The following is a 24,724-nucleotide window of genomic DNA, read 5'->3' as shown; positions in this document are numbered from 1 at the left end:
TCAAACAAAAATACAGCAAGGTGTGAAATAAATTGTTAATAGTGCAGGTGACGCAGTGCTCAAATCGTGGACATATTTACAATACAAATTACACAAGACACTGTACAACTCCCAAAGTTGTATCTAACATTTTCAACAGTTCTCAACACAGATAATGCCAATTAGTACACCAGGTATTATATATATCATTTGTCAACCAAAAGGGAGGGGTTGTCAATGTTTTGACCTGGTATAATTATTAGAGTCTCATCTGTTTTGACCTGGTATGATTTCTAGGATCTCATCAGGCCGTAGTCACCAAACTACCACACTACCTTGAGTGAGACTACAATGGTATTCTAGGACTTCATCACCATGATTTTTCCAGACGTTAAATAATATTAATATGCGCTACAGGCCCTAACACATGCTAACATAGTCTATTTTTGCGTATTAGATTAAACTAAGCAAATGGTTCACAAAGATCAACTGTGCTAGGCGTGGAGTTCAGGAATTAATCAGTGTGAGGTTTCTTGCTTCGTTATTGTTTAGGCTAAATGAATGTTTGAATGTGCAAACTTGCTATTTTTTTTGTTCACATTGCTTCTGTGAGAGAGGGATTTTTCCATTCTCTGTTGAAAGTTTGCAATGACTTAGAGGCTTCTGCAGAGTGCCAATGGTAGTTGTGAGCTGGTGCAGTTCAAAAGTAAGAAGGGGATTTTTCTTCCATGCTTCCTTTTGCTTCAACTACAAGCATTGTTTTGAGTACTGTGTTGAAAATGCAGGGCAGAGAGAATACTGGAAGCTGAGAGAGAGAGAGAGATGGTATCAAATAGGAAACCGCTTTGAGGCATTGAGACAGGTATGTGGTAGGTTTGGCACTGCTTGGAAAATAATAATCAAATGATGCTGCAAGGTACTGGAGTATTTTGCTTAGCAGATTAAAGATGTGCGATGAACTAGGTTTCATTTGCTTCACTGCTTAAATTGTCTATATTAGGATTGTTATTCCCTAAATTGCAAAACAACAGTTCACAACAAAGAAAACTATTAGTGGGAAACACATTTTTTACCAATGAAAATGTTTAGCGTCTCCCTCTGCCTCGGATTTCACATTTGTAACTTATTCAGATATTTTATTTCCCTGGTGCTGGAAGTGCCGTCTACCTACACACCGTTTGCACCCCTCACAAGTTAACCCATACAAATATAATCTTAGAAAAAAAAGGAAAACAAATTAGTTTGAGTAACAAATTGCAGTGGGTGACTAGCCACCTCAAGGAATAATCACAACCCTGATCAGTATGAACCCCAAAGTCACTAAATTCACTCTAGCTCACCCCCCTGGTAGCTAGTACTCAGAGAAGACGGGATTACCAATGTATGAAGTATTTATGCAGTACAAAAACAGAAAGTTGACACACAAAACACTAACATACCCAAACTCAATTAGAAAAATTGAGTAAAATTTCCCTAATTAGAAAAATGGAGTGAAATGTAACAAAATGACACCTTAATGACAAAAATCCAACAAGGAGAAACAGAGACATGAATATTCCAATTTTTAAGTAGGAATAGGGTCAAGAAGCACAGAGTGACAAGGATAGTGAATGGTCGTGGTAGATCAGAATTTAGGCGCAATTTGATGCTGACCGAGATGGAACACGGATTCGAAACACCAACCTGGTTCGTCCTGGCTAGATTGTGCCTTCTGACTTTAGTCGGTTAAGTCTTAATCCACCAGGGGGGGGGGGGGGGGGGGTATTTCCAAATCCCACCAGAACCTCAGGGTGTTAGGCAGAGAGCATTGTAGTTCCGGCCATGGTACAGTTGCCACAAATGAGCTGGGCAGTTGAAGTGAAGGCCCCTTGTAGCTTCTTTTATACCTGTAGCTTGAACAGATCAGCCCCATGATTCTTGGAGTTGACTTCTTTGTCCTGAGTACACAAGATTGCAGGCCCGGACAGCAGATCCAGTCCTCTTGTGTTCTTGCTCAGTTCAAGGGGTGTTCTGAAGTTGGTGGCTGAAGATGCTACATTTATGCCCGACACAAGCTAGTGGTTGGGAATGACTCCTGGGCATGCTCTAACCAATGGCGTAAAGGTTCTCAGGGCCAACCCTACCCACATTGGGCATTTTTGAGATGGCTTAAGACTTCTGCCAAACTAAACTTGGGCTTTGATGGCTGGGGTGTGTGTGGAGAGTGCACCATGGTAATCCTAGTGTGCACCAACATCAGGTTTGAAGTAGCCATGGTACTCCCAATAAACCCAGAGAGAGAATTCTGGTAGAACAAAACAGGATTTACTAGCAATCAGACAGTGGATACACAAGAATTTCTTTTTCCAACCTGTTTCCCTTCCTTTCAAATACACCCCCAGTGTTATATATAAACCCAGCAGACCGATCAAGCATGATTTAATACTAATGTAAACAAGCATTTGCAATGCAATAGGTCTCGCATTTACGAGAGTTTGAGCTATTGGCATTGTAAATGACAATGCCTTTTATTTCTGCGTTGTTTTTAAAACAGATAAATAAAAGGCATTGTCATTTACAATGTCAATAGCTTAAAGTCTAGCAAATGTGAGACCTATTGCATTGCAAATGGGTTCGGCGACTGGGCTATAAAAAAAATAAAAAGCGTTAGAAGAGAGAATGTCCTGCTATTTGAGAAAATAGTGCTTGGAGTCTGTAATTTAAAGCCTACCGAGTAACAACACATGTAACAGGGGTGTTGCCATGGGAGATTACAAAAGGAGACAACTACTAAGCCTATTGACCAATGGACAGCTATAGTTTACAGTGGACAAAGACAAAAGCCAAGGGAGAATGTGGGCGGAGAGTGGGCTGAGCTTCAAGTCTCTACCTGAATACAGCAAGCCTTCCAGAGCAGCGTATGTGCTGCCCAGGCTCGACCTAAAAAGGATACTTAAAGCCTCATCTTGCATATTCTGTCAGGTTCAGAGAAGTAATCTCTGTCCATTCAGGGCAGCCTATTGTTTGCCCCTGGGAAGCATTTCACACATATCGAAATGCTAATTACTGGCAAGCAGAAATGGGAGACCAAATGTAAATTTGGCCTCCAGGAACTTCAAGGTGGGAAAGGTAACTTTCTAAAAGATACTTTTCCTTAATATTAAAAATCTGACTTCACCACTGAATTAGATTTTAATAACTATTACAAATAGTGGTTTACTTATTTTTCTAGTTAGACCCATTCCAGAGATACACTATTACTACTTTTAATCTATACTATAGTTTACTATATAGGACAGCTTGGCCCTCCACTGTGAAAAATAGCTTTTGGGTGCTAGTCAAAGTAAGGACACATGGACATTAAATTTGCATATGTCTTACTTTTAAATACCATTTACCCTGCCTTTGAGGTGACGAGGCCTATAGAGGGCTGACTTTTTAATATTTTAAATGAAGGTTAAAACCTGTCAAATGGGTTTATTTTGACAAGTTGACCTGCAGTTTTTACACTGCTGCAGTTCATTACTGATATTTAAAAGACAGGCCTGGGTACATTTTGTACCATACACTAGGGACTTATACATAACTTAAATAAAGCAATTAGGAATGTGCAAATTCAACCATGTTTAAAGGGGTAGCACAGGCACTTTAACACAGTTAGAAGGATTTAGATACATGGAGGTCTAACACAAGTAAAACTATAGGGTTCAGCAAAAGGCAAAAAATACTGGGTGACCAGACAGAAAAAGAGGATTTCCTACAGTTTGCAAAAGCAGTAAAGCCAACAGCAGTTTATCATAAGGAGAGGCAAGCTTTTATTTGGTTAAATGTTTCTGTGTAAAATTCACCTAATTGAATATTAAAGTTTCTAAAACATAAGTGGCAGATAACAGATAATTTGAATCACTTGCAAACCATCTGAACATGTTGCGTCTTTACAAAAGCAAAATCTCACCTGAACACTCTTCCATAATTTCCATGTACTTTATACACGCCATACAAGCGGTCTGCAACTCTCTGAAAAAGTAAAATTGAAAAAGGGATTTGAAATAAAATGTAAGCACTCTAAAACAAGACTAGGTTCATTTTAGGTTGAAGGTGTGAATTTGTGCAGCAGTCAGAAATACCAACAGGAGAAGGCTTACCCCTAATCCTGTTGAATGCTTGCTTTTAGTCACAAAGTTTAACCCCAAATTGTATTTCCTTTTTCTTTATTGGGAAACTACTCCATCACCACCCTTCTATATTACTCCTCTCCCCTTATTGGATCAGAATGCCCTCCTAACCTCTTTTCTTTAGCATATGAGAGACCATGTGAATGGAAACTTTGTTGTGCATGATGTGAGGCCTGCACAACTAATAGGTTCACAATTAACCCCTCACTAGGAACCAAGCACCTCATTGTACCACTCGAATCTCTCAGGATAGCAAAGAACAGCAGTCCATGGCCTACTCAGGAGAGGTGGTGTGGGCTAGTAATCACCATTCGCTGACACGTAATAATAACAACACTCAATACATGATTGTCTTGTCTGATGTTTGTTTAGGAAAGGAAAAGTACATTTATTAAACACTACCTAATACTATGCAGTAATTTACAAATATACATAAGGATGCTGAAAATAGCTTTGATAACCTTATATTTAGCCTCTATAGGGTAATACTCCAAAAAATCCCAGATTCCCCCAAAACCCCATACCATATAGGGCATTGTCATATAGGAGGGTGTCACTTCAAATTAAGCAGGACTATTGGCACTATCAAGGTTACCACATTTACAGACCAAGTACTACAAAGTATAATTAATCACTCTTTCACTGGCTTCAGTAACCATCATTCATTTGCAATCATTAAAACTAATAAAGCACGGCAACCATCTGCCAGTATTATCAGCAATAAAGCACTGACGCCTTTCATGAAAAATTGTTACTGTCAACAATAACAGCACATTTGAAGTAAGCATTGTAAAACCATATTACAAGTGTCTATTTCTTTCTTTAACCAACTTAGGCCACAAAACCTCCAGCCATGCAACCAACCAATAGAAGTGGCTGTGGAACAAAAGGTCCAGCCTTAGGAGTGCTTAACTTTTGTCTGAAGAGCCAAGATCATCATATTTTCTCTGAGCCTGCAGACTTAGGGCCACCTTTATTAAGCTTTTCTGGGACGGGAGGGCGGGGGAGGGTGGGGGGTTTATACCCCTGCAACCCCGTTACTCTATTAAAATGTTGGTGGTAGCCGTGCCATTCTGGGTCTAGCACATGCATGAAAACTTCGGGCTAAGAAAAGCCCCACAGGACATTATGGGGCACTCCGCCCCTAGCGGACATCACTAAAGTTTTGGTGAGAAAGCCCCTAGCAAATGTGATCTCCCTAATGTGTTAGGTGAAGATGGTTGGGCTTCTCCCTTTAGTTCAGTGGGTCTGGGCTGTCTCAAAGCTGGTACAGTGTGACAGCAAATTAACAGATGCAGATTTGATTCCCCACCCCTTCCTTCTCAGGAGCTGAGTGAAGCACTGTTGATTGCTCCTTTTGTGTGGGGGAGGTCTTTGTTCCCTCTGCTGAGGAGCAGTGTAATTAACTGGGCCTAGCAGGATGACAAAAGGCCTGGACTCTGATTCTAAGCTGAGCCTGAGAAATATGAAAAATCTGGACGCCCATAAGGTGCACATAAATCTGCTTGGGACTTCTGTAGTCAAACTGGGCACACAAGTTTCACCCCAGCTTGATACCTTGCTGGACTTGGTAGGCCAAAGGGAAAGAAAACTGCACTCTGAGGCAGATTTCCTCCTTTGTGTATGAGTGTCGCCACAGACAAAACAGTAAATCATACTAACTTTACCTATTTGTGCCCACTAATATTATAAGGTCTACCCAAGGCCGCATCTAACCTTGCAGAGTCCCCTCAGTGCAAGGCTACTTGGGAGCAGTTACTGGGCTGCGTGCGACAGTAGTCTCCCACATGCAGCCCTCACACGTGTACACACGCATATGCACACATGTTCAGGTGTAACCAGTCAAGACCGCCTTAACCTTCCTGCATCACAGTGGCCTTATCTTAAAACGCGGATATGGCGGTAAACACATGCAGTCCATTTACCATGTGTGAGACACCACTTGTTAGGCTCATCCACAATAAAAATTCCAAAACCGGGTGATTCAAAAAGTGAAAAATGTGGGCAGATTAAATGGGCAGAACCGATTTTGCTACACCATGTCTTTTATATTTTCTGTTTGGATACAGGCAGTGCATCAGTTCATTGTAAGTAGGCCAAAACAGCTGATAGGGATGCTGTTGAAGACCAGCACGTCTCCCTGGGCTACTTCATGCTCCCTATACGCTCTCTCTCCCAACACCTCTTGCACTTCTTCATTTTACTGGCTGAGCAGTCAGAGAATGTTTCAGGTGTCTAGTGCCAGTGGTGGACTGGGAGCTGAAAGCAGCCCTGGAAAATAATCTCATAACAGCCCCCTAGTATACCAAGTGAATGTAGCATTCCAAGATTGCTACACATGGGTTCACACACGTGGCATGCACCAGGGATCATCTTGGAATTATTTCATTGTACTTTGATAAAACCATTCCAAGATGGTGACCCCATCCATCCACACTGATGGCTATGCAGCTAATTAAGAATAGACGTTCATGTCATACACATCCGTGCAAGCGAACAGCCTAGCAGCGTGCAGAGAGCTACAGGGACAGTGCCAAAAAAATGGACATGGGGGAGAAGGGGTGTTGGGAAGCGGAGAAGTGGGAAAAGTACTGGATAGGAGAGGAGGCGGCGGCTGGGGGAATATGAACAGACAAGGAGCAAGGGGCACAAAAGTGGGGGAGAAGGCTGAGCAAGAATCCCAAGGAGAGCAATGGGAAACACCAGTAAACATACAAGCACTAGGAGCTTCAAAATGGAGCTTGCAGTTTTGCTCTCAAAGTGCTGCTTCAAGCAAGTGACCGAGTACACACGACCACAGTAAAATCAGGGTGAACAAGCATTTGCAATGCATTAGGTCTCGCATTTACGCGAGTTTGAGCTATTGACATTGCAAATAACAATGCCTATTGGCATTGTCATTTACAATGCCAATATCTTTAACTCGTGTAACTGCGAGACCTATTGCATTGCAAATGCTTGTTTAAAGCTGCAAGAGCAAATGCAGTAGTAAGCTGGTTGAAGTGCACTCTGCTAAACTCACTGACCGTGGTAGGGTATGTGCGTGTGTGAAAGTAATCGCGATCACATCAAAGCGGCCGTGCGGCCCGCGAAAGTGAAAGCAAACGAGTGCTTTCAGGCCTATTTCTTTAAATATGTGTTCTAGTCACATTTTATGTTGCTGCAAGTGTATACTCTCACCCTATGGGACTTCAACGCGCTATATAAACATCCGAATTAATACACTAAATAAACACGGTAGAGAGTGTTTGTGAAATAAACAGAAGAGGTTCAATAAAATGTAACAGCTGGGGGAAGGTGGACAGTCTTGGGCCTGCCCAGGGCGCCAGGGGGCAGTAGGAGGGGGAATTCATTAACAGATGTGCTTTGATGAAGCCGCCGGAACTGGGAGTGAAGTGCCCGCTTTGAAATGAAGTCTCGTGCCGATATGAATGGGGCTCTCGATGAATTATGGAGGGCGTGTGCGGATGTGTGCTGGCCGGAAATGGAAGGCACTCAGGAGAGAGGCATTTATCCATCACTCGACGGCCTGATTGCCAAGCACTTTTGTGATATTCAGGCTTCCAGATTCACTGCACAGGCATTGAGAGGGGGGATGTGGCCAGTTCATTAAACTTAGAAACTCTATAGTAAAGAAGAAGAACTATCTTCACAGCTTCAAGGCACATGTGGTTAATAAACACGTAGGGAATGGGGGAGGAGGGGTGTGGGGCGGGGGCAGAGAAGAGGGCGCACTGTGGCCCGTAAACAACTAGCTGGTTTTATATGGGGCTGGCTGCTGCAGTTTGTGGCTTTGTAGAACGCAGGGGCTGCTTCTGGCCATCCCAGAGGGCAGAGGCGTCACAAACCCCCATTCTAGCAGCTGCAAAGAGTGAGAAGGAAGGGGGAGTAGGTTGTCACAGGGCCAAACACACTTAGAGGAGTTTCTATGGGACGCTTTTGTTTTCAAAGAAAACTTCATAATGGTGTGGCTCAAACATTCTAATCAAGACAAATACAGCAAGCAAGACAGAGAGAGCGAAGATAAACATGGGGAAAAGGAGAGAGCAAGAGATGGAGAAATATATTTGTAGAGAAAAGGGGGTAACTGTGAAAAGGATGGTTGAAATGAAAGAGGGTAAGGGAAAGGATGAAGCATGAACATGAAGCTAAAGCGAATAAAAAGAAGAAAGATATAAAGGACAAATCTAATAGTGAAAGAAACAAGAGTGAACAGAGGGAAAAATAATCGCGATCACGAAAGTGAAAGCAAACGAGTGCTTTCAGGCGCGCGCCCGGCCGACGCACATGCACTGTATTTGGAGGCCTGAAAAGCCACTGTTTGCACTTCCAAAACTCGCTTACTATAAGCTTACTATAAGTCTCGCCAGAGCAGCGCAAAAGCGCTGTCTCAGGCGAGACCTAAAAAGCAGTAAGCAAACACAGGCTTGGAGCTGCTAAGGTAAGCTTGCAGCTCTGTAGCTGCAGCTTTGTTTCTGCCAAGTAATATAAAACAAATGAATACAGTAAAATCGGGGGGGAAAAATCCCAATGTTACACATGAAAGAATACACAATTACATCAATTAAAACTAATAAGAAATCAATGTCGTTTTCTAGACAAGTGGGATACAAAGGCATGTTAAACTGCAGTATCTGCTTTTAATCAATAAAAAATTGAGGGCAATTAAGTTATTTATGATTTGAACAGGTTTCCTCAATTGGAAAAGTGCTAAAAGATTCGCTACATAAGCAGATATATAAAGTGCTATTTATTTCAAGAGAATACCAAATAAGCGTAGACAAAACAAGTATACTTTCTTAACTTCCATCGCACCAAATAAAAGCGAATTCCAATACAGCCAGCTCTTAACAGTCGAGGCTTTGTCAGTAGATACCTGTTAAGTTAAACTCAAGCGCCATTTTGCCTTCTGTCACCCTCCCTTCCCCTCAAGCATGGCAATGTCACAGTATTAATCCAGTACAGCAGAAATGCAGTCAGCAAACAACATCCGACCAATGAGCGTGCAAACTCTCCTGACTTTGTGTTGTCAAATGAAAATAATGAAGGAAAGAGGCAGGATCAGAAGGCCCCTCCGCCCCAGCCCATAATGATCTATCACTCATAGTCGGTTCTCTATTTGGGAGTACTTGTGTTTATCGGTCCGTTCAGTGCCTGCTAACAAAGATTCACAATAATTGCTGGGAAAAGCAAATGCAGCCTACAAGGTCGAAGCTCGAGGAACGGGAGTGCCTACAGCTGAGGGGTACAGCCAGGCACGCTATAAATAGACTTTGCATGTCGGGCCGTTAGTACGCTTCCCCTCATCTGGTAACGTTCCACCATATTCTCGACGCTTCGAAAGGGGCGGCTTTGGCTTCCGAACCGAATGACGTCATTCTCAGCAGCGCCCCGAACCCGGGGACAATGGTGCAGATGTTGTGCACACAGCGTTGTCTTTCCAAATAATGGCCTTGCACGCAGGCACGACCACTGCCGGCTACAATTGTACTTTGTCATAACACCACACAAGGGAAATACTTACAGCGCGGACTCGCAGGAGGTGCGATATGACAGACTGCAGTTCATCGCTGTAATGTTTTAGTTCAGAAAATCTCCTGGGGACACAGAACAGATAGTACCTCATTAACTATCATAAAAAACGCATTACATAATCTGTAAGAAATAATCACAGCACAATAGCTGGCGACAGCACGTTTGGTTTAAAAGTCTAAACAGAGTACTTAGGGGTTTCCACAGAACTGAGGCCAGAACCCAACCGTGAAACTATTTACATTCAGTTCTCTGAAATGCTTATTTGTACTGCACCAAAAACATTTAAACATTGAACCTCGCTATTCAGAGAGGGCAAAGAGGATTTACAAATGGGCTGCATTAAAAGTAGAGTTTTAATTAGATTTGTGTAAAAGCACGGATAGTTAACTTTTTCCTGCAATAATGTTTAACAACTTTTTCCAACATTTAGGTTTATTTGAACCGTCACAAACAAACACAAGTGGCAACATTACTTTGTGCTCTGGGTAAAATGGCATAACTTACAAGCAAATGGCATAAGTGATATTTCTGTCAAGGACTTAGTTAATTTATATCAACATTTTAAGGACACTCAACATCTGAGGTCCACAGTTTTTTTTCAAAGGACGTCTTGCGGTCCGGGTTATAACTGCAAAACCGGTGAAGACTGCGAGCGTTTCGTAATGACAATTACTTTTTAGGTCTCGCCTGGCGTTAGAAGCGCGCATGCGCTACCCTCGCCATGCATGGGCCTTTTAGAATCAATATGGAATCCAGATGTGCACGTGGACGGACAGAAGATGTGCACGTGGACGGACAGAAGATGTGCACGCGGGGACTGGATGCTTTACTCGCGGCGTGAGACGGACGCACTATTTTTCACACTGGCCGCGCTTTCGCCTGTTCGTATTTGTCTTACTTTTTTCTTCCCATTTTTGTCCCCTCCCTTCGCATTCCTCCTTTTTCTCCCAAAAGTTTTTAGGTCTCGCCTGGCTATCGCGTAAGCGATCGCACAGCGAGACTTATGTAGGGGCTTCAGAAAATGCTCCCAAAGGCTTCCCAGGCGGATCGGGTGGCGGTTACGCGCACAACCACGCGCATTCCATTTGCCACCAGCTACTTCCTGCGCGTGCGCCGACTCACGCATTCAGAGAGATTTAGTAAGGGGCACAAGACCTTAGGAATGCGGTTTATGGCCAGTGCATCTGAGGCATTCAAGCGCGAAGCTGGCATCTGGCATCGGACTTGAAAGCAGTAGACTGCTTTCGCCAGTGCGCGCTCAGCCTCACTTCCTGCATCCCCTCTTACAACAATTAACTTTCGTTATAACTCACACCCCACACACTGCTGCACGCTACACACTGCTGCGCACACTGCTGCTTTACACACTGCTGAATTACACACTGCTGCACGCCGCACACTGCTGCACGCCTCACACTGCTACACGAAACACTGCTGCACGCCTCACACTGCTGCACGCCACACACTGCCGCACGCCTCACACTGCCGCACGCCTCACACTGCTGCACGCCTCACACTGCTGCACGCCTCACACTGCTGCACGCCGCACACTGCTGCACGCCGCACACTGCTGCACGCCGCACACTGCTGCACGCCGCACACTGCTGCACGCCGCACACTGCTGCACGCCGCACACTGCTGCACGCCGCACACTACTGCACGCCACACACTGCTACATGCCGCTGCATGCCGCACACTGCTGCACGCCACACACTGCTGCACGCCGCACACTGCTGCACGCCGCACACTGCTGCACGCCGCACACTGCTGCACGCCGCACACTGCTACACGCTGCACACTGCTACACGAAACACTGCTGCACGCCACACACTGCTGCACGCCGCACAATCCTACACGAAACACTGCTGCATGCCACACACTGCTGCACGGCACACACTGCTGCACGCCGCACACTGCTGCACGCCGCACACTGCTGCACGCCGCACTGCTGCACGCTTCTGCATAACTCACTGCTGTATGCTTCACGACACTGCTGCACGCAGCACACTGCTGCACGCCTCACACTGCTGCACGCCTCACACTGCTGCACGCTTCACACTGCTGCACGCCTCACACTGCTGCACGTCGCACACTGCTGCATGCCACACACTGCTGCACGCCACACGCTGCTGCACGCCACACACTGCTGCACGCCACACACTGCTGCACGCCACACACTGCTGCACGCCGCTGCACGCCACACAGTGCTGCACGCCTCACACTGCTACACGAAACACTGCTGCACGCCACACACTGCTGCACGCCACACACTGCTGCACGCCGCACACTGCTGCACGCCGCACACTGCTGCAGGCCGCACACTGCTGCAGGCCGCACACTGCTGCACGCCACACACTGCTGCACACCACACAATGCTACACGAAACACTGCTGCACGCCTCACACTGCTGCACGCCACACACTGCTGCACGCCACACACTGCTGCACACTGCTGCATTACTCAATGCTGCACGACACTGCTGCATGCAGCACACTGCTGCACGCCACACACTGCTGCACGCCACACACTGCTGCACGCCTCACACTGCTGCACGCCGCTCACCTCACACTGCTGCACGCCTCACACTGCTGCACGCCTCACACTGCTGCACGCCTCACACTGCTGCACGCCTCACACTGCTGCACGCCTCACACTGCTGCACGCCGCACACTGCTGCATGCCGCTGCACGCCACACACTGCTGCACGCCACACACTGCTGCACGCCACACACTGCTGCACGCCGCACACTGCTGCACGCCGCACACTGCTGCACGCCGATCACTGCTACATGAAACACTGCTGCACGCCACACTGCTGCACGCCACACACTGCTGCACGCCACACACTGCTGTACACCACACACTGCTGCACACCACACAATGCTACACGAAACACTGCTGCACGCCACACACTGGTGCACGCCACACACTGGTGCACGCCACACACTGGTGCACGCCGCACACTGCTTCACGCCACACACTGCTGCACACTGCTGCATTACTCACTGCTGCATTACTCACTGCTGCATGCTGCACGACACTGCTGCATGCTGCACGACACTGCTGCATGCTGCACGACACTGCTGCACGCCACACACTGCTGCATGCCGCACACTGCTGCACGCCTCACACTGCTGCACGCCACACACTGCTGCACGCCACACACTGCTGCACGCCACACACTGCTGCACGCCACACACTGCTGCACGCCACACACTGCTGCACGCCACACACTGCTGCACGCCACACACTGCTGCACACCACACACTGCTGCACGCCACACACTGCTGCACGAAACACTGCTGCACGCCACACACTGCTGCACGCCACACACTGCTGCACGCCACACACTGCTGCACGCCACACACTGCTGCACGCCACACACTGCTGCACACCACACACTGCTGCACACCACACACTGCTGCACGCCGCACACTGCTGCACGCCGCACACTGCTGCACGCCGCACACTGCTGCACGCCACACACTGCTGCACGCCACACACTGCTGCACGCCACACACTGCTGCACGCCACACACTGCTGCCTTACTCACTGCTGCATGACACTGCTGCACGTCGCACACTGCTGCACGTCGCACACTGCTGCACGCCTCACACTGCTGCACGCCTCACACTGCTGCATGCCTCACACTGCTGCATGCCTCACACTGCTGCACGCCGCACACTGCTGCACGCCGCACACTGCTGCACGCCACACACTGCTGCATGCCGCACACTGCTGCACGCCGCTCACTGCTGCACGCCGCACACTGCTGCACGCCTCACACTGCTGCACGCCTCACACTGCTGCACGCCTCACACTGCTGCACGCCTCACACTGCTGCACGCCTCACACTGCTGCACGCCGCACACTGCTGCACGCCGCACACTGCTGCACGCCGCACACTGCTGCACGCCACACACTGCTGCATGCCGCTCACTGCTGCACGCCACACACTGCTGCACGCCACACACCGCTGCACTCCACACATTGCTTTTATGCGAGTTTATGCTACTGACATTGTAAATGACAATGCCTTTTATTTGTTTTATAACCAAAACGTAAATAAAAGGCATTGTAATTTTACAATGCCAATAGCTCAAACTCTTATAAATGCGAGACCTATTGCATTGCAAATGCTTGTTTAATGCGCATTGGTAAAAATGCAAAGTAGTTATCGGAGCGCTTTACATGAACACCAGTTACATCACATGTTTACACAAGGTTTTATTTCTTTTATATGCGTGGGAAGTTTAAGTTATTTTTTTCAGTTAGGTGATGTGGCTGACTTTAGTTTTTTTTGTTCTCTGCATCCGCAACTTTTAAAGAAAATTATATTAGCCCGGCTCATTGTGGGCGTCCGCCAAGCTGGACGGGGGTGGGGGGAGGGGGTGGGGGATGTGTTACAGGGAAGGACGTTGCAAGTGTGAGATAAAGAGGTGCCTGATGATGAATTAATGAAACACGAGATGGAATCAAGACAATGCTACCTTGTATTCCGATGTTAGACAGCACAGGCCGCAGGCTTGTGAGCAAAACGTTGGGCCCCAGCACTCATTCTTTTACAAATGAAGCGCTGAGTGTATGAGCAGCTGTTTGACACAGGTAACGATAATATCGCGAGACATGGATGTAAAATCTTGTTACTGGATAGTTAGGATGACACGACTCCTCCCAGGTGTAAGAAACGGTTATCTAGTCTGGGATGGATTGTCAGGAGGTTCAACAATGCCCAACAGTGGAACAGTGGACGCTTCTGAGGTGGAAAAATAGAAATTGGGCATGGTCTGGTGTACAGGTGCCCCGAAATATGGTTATTTGGGACAAGGATGTCCAAAACAAACCATGATCAAATATGGGACCCATGGGGAGGACTGGAACTAATCCTCGATAGAGGAATTATATAACTGAGTTCTTTTGTATTACGGACTAAGACTGTTAATGAGAAAATGATATGCTATTCCTATTCATTTGTCCTGGAAGACTACATGGTCAATTGATGTGAAAATGCCCTTTCTGCTGGTCTGTAATCTATGCTAAGTGCTTAATGCCCATCCTATAGCAGTAACAGTGGCACTCGGTATCTGTTCACATTATTCAAAATTTACCAGACTCACATTCCATCATGCTCGGCCAGAAACTCCAGCTATGTCCCCGGTCTATCGCACCCATTGGCTCTTTGTATATTCTTAGTAATTTTTAATGCAAAAAAAGTTTTTAAATGATCATATACATTTTATTGGGTTGTTTCTTATCTTTAACTTTGCCTGGAGAGGGTTCTTAAATACTTAACGCAAGCGTCTCTGGGTAAAGCTTGCTTTGTGCCATTTCTACCACCGGTTATGCCTGGTGTTTATGGACTCACTGTCCGTTTTTAAAGTGGGCCAAAAAAGAGTGAATATTCCTTCACGGAGATATACAGTCATCTACATAAATTTAGCAGAGTACATAGCAAAATAAGTTCCGGAAATAAAGTGTATTTATTTGATAAGAACATTAAATGTATACACAAGTAAGAATCAATTATTTAAATAAGGCTTTCTCTACAAAGCTTTAATGTCACTTTTTAAAAATGGGTACAAACCAAAACACAAAATTACTAGCTTGTTTAAAGTCTGGACAAAGCCTTACTCTGCCAACATTTCTTCCTATTATAAACAGATATATCACTGTGGAAATAGTGTAAACAGTTATGTGCCTTAGTTCAAACAGTATAATCTACTGTAAATGTTAACAGTCACCATTCCAAGGTATATGTCGCTGACTGGGCAGTTTACGGTGAAATGACCATTTGCTTAAGGTCAGGTCATCCATGATCGCCTAGACATTTGTTTTTCCTTTTGTGGTTAAAAATTAGGCCATAAGTGCATCAGCTGGATTTTGTAATGGGGCAGGTGGGAGGGGGATGGGTAGGAGACAACTCCAAAGGTTTAATATTCAGCAAATTATTAGTCAACTGCCACAACCTTTCCACGTGTTTTTTACACGAACAAGCATAGCCCAATCGATTTACTGGGATTTCCCCCCACAAGAACAGTATGACGATCATTCATTTGGGTATTTAAAAAAAAACTAGTTATTGTTTTGTGACTCAGCAGCAAAGCAATCATAATATCTCTACATTGTATTAGTACAAACATTCCCAGTTTGGAGTCAAGGACTCCTAGTGTCTCAATGAGTCTGGGGTGACAGATCGGTATTGGGTTCACCCCATGCCTCTGAAGTCTCTCCACGAACCCCAGACCTTATCAAACTTCTGCGGACCACCCTGCGCCTTGTATACAATGATTTCAGCCTGCATACATCAGTCCAGGCCTATCTTACACCGTGCCATCATGGCATGCTCCCCACTACCACACAATCAGGCAATATCTTGTCTAGCCACTGCGAGTCCCACGTTGCTAAACAGACTGCCATACTTAGACCCTCATTGCTCTCCCTAAACGCCCCTGGAGGGCCGGCTTGGCTCCCATTTCGGGTCTTTCCTCCACAACCTTTGAGATGCATTGGCCCACTCTTTCCCAGTAAGCCTGTATTGCGGGGCACTCCAATGGGGAATGTAGTATGTACCTTGTTGCCCACAGCCCCTCATACATCTATCAATCTCAGTCTGCCCGATGTGAAACAGTCTCCTTCTTGTGTAGTAGGCGCAGTGTAGTATTTTGAGTTGAACAGGTCTAAAACCACCTGAGAGAAGCTAACTTTCTCGGTTCTCAGCAGGCCTCCCCTAGTCCTCCAGTATTCCAGTGTGCGCACTCCCATTTGCTATGCAGCCTGTCGAGTGGCAGCTGGTGTGGTTCTGCAGTGTTTTGCAAACCAGTGAGACCGTGTGTTTGTGGAGGGGAGGTGAAAGCATCTAATATCAACATGGCGTTTCCTCTGCCACATCTCGCAAATCTTCCCTATAGGGTGCCAGCGCGTGTTGTAACTGTGCTAATGATACCATTGACTGTTTGCCATTTTGTATTTGGCCTGTAGCTCCTCGAAGTAGCGGGTGCCCTGCGCACCCAGTTTGGTTAGACTATTAGGTCCCATTGTCTCCTGCCTTCCAGGGTCTTCTGTTCTACCACGGTATCGGATTCCCACAAGGGGGTCGTGAATGTCAACCGCCCCTCTAACCCCGACCACCTTGTAGCTGCTTTTTAAAGGTTTATCACTGTTGTGGGTGGCTAGTGGTAGAAGGGGCACAACACTAGGTCTGCTATATAGTTTGCATACGTACCCCTTCAGCTCTCTCACCCTTCCGTAGGCGCTCACTGAGTGTTCCAGTAACAGTGAAAAGGTCCGGTTGTTTACTACAAGGAGCTATGTCACCCAGTAGCAGAGGCAAAGATGGAGGAGCCCGCCCCCGTATTGGTTTCTAATCAGTGTTTGTAGGGCTATGCGAGGAGAACCCGCATCCCACAGGAACAACCATGTGACCGTGTCTTCCGCCCTAAAAAACCCTTCTGGAACACGGTATGGAAAATTCTGAAGCATGTACGGGAATCTGGGTAGCACTATCATTTTGTTCAGGGCCACTTTGCCCATCAGGGACAGTAGGATCCTCCCCCAGTGCCCAACATCCCATTTATAGTCTTCGAGTATGCAACCAAAGTTGCACTTGTGGAAGTCACTTGAGTCTAAGGTAATGTACATCCAGAAGGTATTTAAAGCAATCGGTGGTCAATCCAGGTGGGGATGGCCAGCGCTCCCTCCCTGGGGACCAACAGTTCAGGGTGAATGCCACAGATTTGATTTGGACCAAACGTATCCAGCATTTATGGCACCCTTGGTATGGACGAGTTGGGATCTGCCAATTATAGTAAAATGCCATCTGCATACAGGGAGATTAGATCTTCCCAGGCAGGGTCCCATCTTGGGCCTTTAATTTAGGTGTCCACTTCCACCCAGCACACCAATGGTGCAATTGTTAGTGTGAACAGCAGGGGGGAGAGTGGGTATCTCTGCCTCGTCCCTCTCCTGAGTTGAAATTCGTCTGAGGCTGTCTCATTAATCCGGACTGTCGCATCCAGCTCCGTGTATCACAGGTGTTGACATGAGGTAAAACCGTGCCCAAACCCTATCCTAACTAGGAATGCCAGAAGTATTCCCAGTCCACCGAGTCGAAAGCATTCTTGGCATCCAGGGCCAACAAGATCCCAAGTTCCCGCAGGGTGCTACTCCATGCCAGGCATCCATACAGCCTTCAGAGGTTGTGTTGGGTGGAATGCGAAGGCATAAAGCCAGATTGGTCCAGCACAACTAGTTGTTTACCACTTGTATCAACCTATTAGCCAACACTTTGGCTAATAGCTTCACCTCCATGTTAAGCAGGATAATCAGTTTGTATGAGGCGCAGGGCTGCATCGGTTTACCTTCTTTGTGGATAAGGACTACTGTGGCATTCTTCAAATCACTAGGAAGACTCCCATTTTGTCTGGTGTCATCTAACATAGATCCCATGGGCCCGTCGATGAGGCGGCCCATGCATTTATAACATTTCACAGGAAAGACATTAGGTCCGGGTGATTTTTCCTGTCTAAGCTGTTTCAATGCCTCCAGTATGTCATTCTCCATGACCTCAGTGTCCAACATTTTGGAGTAGTCTTTGCTCAGCGAAGGGACTGGTATGTAAGGTCCTGTAGGTTCTTCTTCTCTGCCTCTATTTTAGGATTGTATAGCTTTTCGAGGTATCTCATGAAGGTCTTCGCGATACACTCTGCCATTGCCACCTCCCTCCCGTCCTTCATGACCACCTTGTGTACCCACCGCATTTAGGAATGTTTTCAAATGTTCATTTCTCATGGATCTTTCAGAAACTGCAGGAAGGAAATCCAAATTATTAACACACAGACCTTCCATCTAGGATTGTCCATACCCTCTTAATGAAAACAAATCAAACTACATCACAGAGGATTAAACAGGTCTATACAAAACAAATTACCAATTTCAAAATCAAAAAGCCTTCTGTTCAAAGGATCAAATAGACAAAGACATAAATCAATAAAAGATGGTTTAAATGTTCCAAAAGTCTTGCCAATAATATTTCCCTAAAATCAAGGTACCGTATACATGAAGTTTTACAACGGAACTGCACCATTTTCTGTATACAAAGTAAACAATGTAACTCCTTTTTGACCAGCAAATCAAATATAATACTAAAAGAAAAGACCCAGTTTTCAACTCCATTTTCAAAAACATCTTCAGATGCTGCTAATCTTGCTACTGCCATCCTGTAAAGTGTCAGCGGTCTGATAAGGGGTCCTTTTTCCTTTCCGCTTACCTCCTGCTTTACCTTCTCCTGAGGCTTACAAACTCAGTAAACAGGGTGCAGATCAGCAACTGCGGTTTAAGTGTTCTCTGAACCAACTCTCTGGCACCAGACCTGCCAACTTGAACAACAAGCATTTGCAATGTAATAGGTCTTGCATTACTGAAAGTTTGAGCTACTTGTGTTGCAAATGATAATGTTTGTTACTGTTTTTGTCAAGAAATATCCCACTACATACCATGCACGAATTGGCATGCTACTTCAGTGTGAGTGCTTTGCTACACCACATAGGGGTTGTATGCACAATATAAATGCTTCAATACAATACTTAAAGCTCAGCCCGCGCTCCTAGGCATGGGATATACACAGCTCACTTAGTGCTCTACTCCTAAACTCTCATAAGTGTCCTCACCCAATCATCAACCCCTCCCTAATGCAAGTGTGATGCTAATTAGCTAGTGTTAGAAAGAGGATAGAAGAGCAGATGCAGCAAGTAATAGAACTGAAGATTGGTATTCAGAGCAAGAAGACATCCACCCCACAAACCATAACTGTGAAAAACATTAAACATATGAAGTAGATTTGCCTACAGGTTCAAACCGATTAACACAACGGCTGTTTGTTCAAGGAGAAGACACTGTTGCAATCAAGCAGCAGAAAGGTGCCACTGATGGCCGCCAGTGACCTTGAATCAAAAGTGAAAGTTACAGAGTGACTTAAGTCCTTATACTGGTTAAGTTTCACTTTGATCTTCTCCGAAGAAATTCTTGGTCAGAGTGCAAAAATGCAAAACTGTGCTAGAACAAACAATAGGAAGTCAGGAAGGAGATAACTCAAAGAAACCAACAAGAGTCCACAGAACGATGAACTTGATTGCTACCTGGTGAAAGATCCAGAAGTGAGACTTACATGTGTTTACTATTGAAATATATATATATATATATATCTACAATGAAAGTCCAATGAGGCGCACACTCAGAAGATGATATTCGGCAGAAACACTGCCTTGATCTGCCGAAGCGCGTAGCAACTGAAATAAACACGCTGCACGAGCATATCCTCTTCTGAGTGTGCACCTCATTGGACTTTCGTTTGGAATTAATTGTCCGGCTGTGGTTCCGCCGGCTTTGCGCACCACCCGACAACAGGCTTGATTCCAGAAAGAACTTTCTCACAAGTGGATGGATGGATATATATATATATATTTATATTTGTTAGTCCACCAATTAAGATGGGTGCAATAGCTGCTAAAGGTAGGGGCTAAATGACAATTTGACATCCCTCCTGGGTGGCATCGTATAGTAGCCAGATATTCCCTGTGTTAATATACCAATGGTATGGTGACAAACACAGCAAATTGGGGTTGTGGGACATTTTAGTACTGCAGCATGGGAGTGTGACATGGGGTGGGGTAGAATTATTTATTTTTGAGCTTTCAGTTTAGGAATAAGGTGACAAAAAAGTGCTAGCGTATGGCAGGATGGATATGTTCTTCGGTGGCCCTGGCACTGATATGAGGGTTAGAGTGGATACTTATGGATGACTCATGAAAGGGTGCGCTCAGCTTACTTTCCTGGATTGCCAATGGAGTTGAAGATAGATCAAAGGGAGTGTGGTTATAAGTATGTTGAGGAGACATGGTCCAGACACAGCCTTCATTCAGGAAACTCACCTGAAAGGGACTAAGAGTCACATATTGGAATGAGTCCTTAGCGCTTGACTGTTTCGCATCTCATTGAAGAGGACTGGCCATGCTGATCAAGTGATACCAGATTGAGAATGGGGGAAGCCATTATGCTGCTATCCACTGTTGCAAGTCTTTGAGAAGGCAAATGCCTTGTTCTGATTTCTGTAAATCACCTTCCAAAAGAACAGGCAGATATGTTAAATGAGCCGGTATCTGTAACATTACATATTCCAGATTGGTTACTTCTCAATGTGAAGATGCATGATAAGTAGAACTGATTAGGAACAAGAAGTGGAACCACACTGATATTACTAAACTATTTAACTTTGTAACAGCAATGGGTCTGGTTGATGTTTGGACGGTAAGGAACCCTAGTGCTCTTATTATTCTGGAAACCAACTCGTTCTCTAGGACAGACTATTTTACGATGCCCAGAGGACAAGAACCTAGATTTGGAGACGTACAGTCCTTAAGCCAATGGCTCTTCAACCATTCCCCAAGTGCGGTCAGGTCTTACTGCTAGACTTGGTGCCAGGCAGGAGGTATGGAGACTAGAGGAAAAAGATGAAAAAATGTGTGCATGTGTTGGGAGATATCAAGGTTAAATTCTTTGAGGAAAACAAGGGGTCAGTTCAAATGGAGGTTTTAATGTGTAATGAGAAAAAAGTAACCCACCACACAAGTAAAAATGGAGGCAGGGAAATCAATTTTGGTGTAAAAAAAAATAAAAGATACCTAAAGAGTGGCAAAGTCAACTGTGGGTAACCTGGTCAAGCTGAAGTTGGAATTTCAGGAACTGGTTAATAATGAGCCAATGAATCCCTTTGTTGCTGCTACACAGAATAAAAAGATAAGGTAGGTAACAAAGCAAGGAAATAAATAGCCTGGCTCAGTAGACATGAGTAGAGCAACACGTAGATTGTGTACACCGAGACAGAAGACGGGGGTCTAGTTCAGGAGAATGCTGAGATAGTCTAGGCATTTAAAGCCTACTTCAACACACAATATTCGGCAAACACAGGAATAAAGGATACCGATAAGGTACAATCTGTGGCATATCTGCAGACTGCAAAGTAGTAAACAAGAAAAAGCTGGAAAGAGTTTACTGCGGCAGAGAATTTGAGACGATATCCAAAACGCTAACTCGGAAAGTTCCTGGTCGGAATGCCCTGCTATCTGCGTTGTTCTAACGCCTGTCTGGGAAGCGGGCAGGGCATTGTGTTGTTAATTCTGGAATTTGCTACAATGGAAGGGTACCTTTCATATGATTTGCAGATTCCGACCACTATATTGATACACATAGATGTAAAATACAAACATGTCTGTGATTCCTGTAGACCACTATCGTTGTTGAATATTGAAGTTAAAATTATTGCTAAAATACCAGTCAATCAACTGTAGGAATGTGACAGATGATTCATCTGAATCCGTCGAATTATGCAGTCAAATTAATATTCCAAGAGAAGGGGTGTGGTCAGGATGATCGCCGAATGGCAGCTCTAGAGAGTCGCTCCCGGTCCTGCCCACTTTATCCTTCAGCATCCTGCCCGAATACACAAGTATAACAGTTGCCTGATGCAAACATCGGGCTTCCCCTGATCGGATTTGGGGGTTTACACAGTCGCCGGGGCCCGGTGGATCGTGGGAGCCTGGCACGAGGCGGCCTACTCCAGAAGAACGCTGCTGGTGCCGGCCCGGGAGTTGACACAGTTGGTGATTGCTCCGGGAAGCCCAGGGGGGAGATTGCCGCTACAAGTGTTGTCCCCAAGCTGACGGGAGGTGACGGCCTGAATGGTGGTCGGAGCGCCTGCTGTGAGATGGTCTCAGCATTTTGCTCTGTGGTGTCCCTGCCTGGCCCAGAGAGGCGCTTCAGAGAGCAGTGAGGGCGCCGTGGATGGCAGAAAGCGTTTGTCGGCCTTTCCGCAGTACAAAGCTCTTTGGCCTCTATGCTTTCAGTTGCCCCAATGGGCACCAGGATTGCCTGCTGCAACCTTCTATGGCTATATTGATTACTTGGTCTGATGCCCTAGTGCGTGTAGCCGCCTCCCGCTGACCCAAATTCATTACGACAATGAATGGTGCGCACTGCGGGCTGCATGGAGAGCCACTAAGGAGCCTCTTGAGGTGGGTCACATGCACAAGCAGCACTCCCCCTGGCCACCCCTGAGGTTGTTGGAACTTTCATGGTTTGGGGGAAGCAGTTTTGCGCCGGGGACGGCCCGAAACACGTGGCCTGTGTCTTGTGGCCTACTCTGAATATGCAGATTGCTGAAGCTAGTACTCTGTATCATGTGGGTGTCTCCTGCTGGGCCTAATTTGATGCTGCAGCATGAGGAAGGCTGCAGTCAGCACGGGGCGCTGCTGTGGGTTCCGCTGTTATGGTGTGCCTTTTGGATGGACTGGGTGCCCTGACCTGAATTCCCCTGCGGCGGAGACTTCTTTAGTCCCAGGGGACTATTGCCAGCAATCCCATACCTCCCACCATGGTTGAGGGTGCAATCTATGAACACCTGCCGATTTTGCAGCAATGGCATCGAGGACATGGCACACTTAATCTACTCTTGAGCTAACCTAAAGGATGAATGGGTACGCTTACTGAAACCCTCCGAAGGATTCGCACCGGGGGACAGGCTGTGATTGCATGCTTTAATCCCAAGGACCTGCTGCTAAACGGGAAATTAGTTACATTTTTGACACAAGTAGAACTCAAGCTGGGAAGAGCCGCACACCATCAGTCTTGCTAATAGCCATTATTGCCCCCACAAGCAGCTGTAACTTCCATAATCAAAGACTTCATGCTCAGCTGCAGGAGGCCCTTTTGGAACAGGCTTCAGCGTTGCAGACAAACAAAAATGAAACAGACCGAGCCAGCTGCTGCAAATTCCGAGTCTTTACAGTTTTTAGCAATCAAACACCCCAACAATTGAACCTACCAAGGCGGAGGGAACAATTTGAATCACGGCGGACCTCACTTCATTAGACGTAGCCGCTAAGGCTCGCCTAAATCGTTAACACCTGCAAACATATTAATTTGGACACTACTCAAGCTTATAGTCTTTTTAACATCTTTTTTCTTTTATATGAATTTTACAGTGCATTTTTTAAATGTTTTTAATTAATCATATACAATAAAAATGTACATACCTACCACAGGGGAATCTTCTCCTGGTCGAGAGGTTCGGCAGTTGAGGAGGTGACGGCCTAACATCAGGGGGTGACTGTATCAGAGATCGGTAAATGATCTCCTGGGACATTAAATATCAGTTGATGGCTCTCAGGGCCGCACTGGAGGTTCCAGGGGCTGGCCTATACTCTGGTGGAGTGGACAGAACACTATTTGTTAGGACCCCAGCTACTGTTGCGCAACCAGTTTTCCTGAAGGTAGACCTCAGGTTCCATTTGCTTGAGACTGTGCTGTGACCCTTTGCAGCCAGCCTGGGGGGGGGAGAGAGAGGCTTGATCCAGATGTAAAGGCTTCTGACTGGCTTGATGGATATTAACCCAAGGGTTTCCCCACTTCTGGAGTGAGGTGCACACCTAGTTGGAGACGAGGCAGTTGCGGTACGCGACTGGCATCTGCCTACTGTGCTGGTGTGAGGCCCTGTGAGAGTATTTCGCTGAGTGAGGTGAGCTGGGGCCTTAGAGATGGGTAAGGACAGATTACAGCAGTGAGCCCAGCATACGAATATTGATCAATACACGGCCATAGGTGCTGGGGGTGGTCCACCAGCACCGAGCGGCAGGGCCTTGGATGACCTGCAGGGCCCCGCGAGTGCACAGATTTTGGCAGCGATCGAGGCCACCAGTGCTAATGTCCAGGCCAAGATAGACTCAGTATCTATGGATGTGAACGTATTGCGTGTTGACCTGCATAATGTGGCTGAGACTGGCGACGGGACAGCAGGTTACCAAACTTCAGGAAGTAATACCCCCTCGAAGACACAGTTGCTACCCTGATGACCCAAATGCAGCGACTCGAAATGCGAGCAGAGGATGCAGAGGGTTGCTCCTGGTGCTGTCATTTGCAATTTGTGGGGTTCCCCCAGGGCGTGGAGGGAACGGCCCCAGAACTATTTCAGAAGACACTCTCAGACGCCAAACTCCCACCTGTCTCTG

The 24,724-nt window shown here is 46.2% G+C and overlaps 1 protein-coding gene across 2 annotated transcripts in view; it reads right to left on the bottom strand.

Moving 5' to 3' along the window:
• The window catches only part of SNX4 (sorting nexin 4), a 467,422-nt gene that overhangs the window by 145,859 nt on the left and 296,839 nt on the right, over positions 1 to 24,724 (bottom strand). For both annotated transcript variants that reach the window (XM_085647507.1, XM_085647506.1), the window contains 2 exons: positions 9,658 to 9,730; positions 3,914 to 3,975 (listed from right to left, as the gene is read on the bottom strand). In XM_085647507.1, coding sequence (XP_085503633.1) covers positions 3,914 to 3,975; positions 9,658 to 9,730 — 135 coding nt within the window. The remainder of the gene's footprint in view (positions 1 to 3,913; positions 3,976 to 9,657; positions 9,731 to 24,724) is intronic.

The sequence above is a fragment of the Triturus cristatus genome, chromosome 3_2 (assembly GCF_964204655.1).
Source record: "Triturus cristatus chromosome 3_2, aTriCri1.1, whole genome shotgun sequence".
Lineage (NCBI taxonomy): Eukaryota > Metazoa > Chordata > Amphibia > Caudata > Salamandridae > Triturus > Triturus cristatus.
This window is presented reverse-complemented; position numbering and strand designations above follow the sequence as displayed.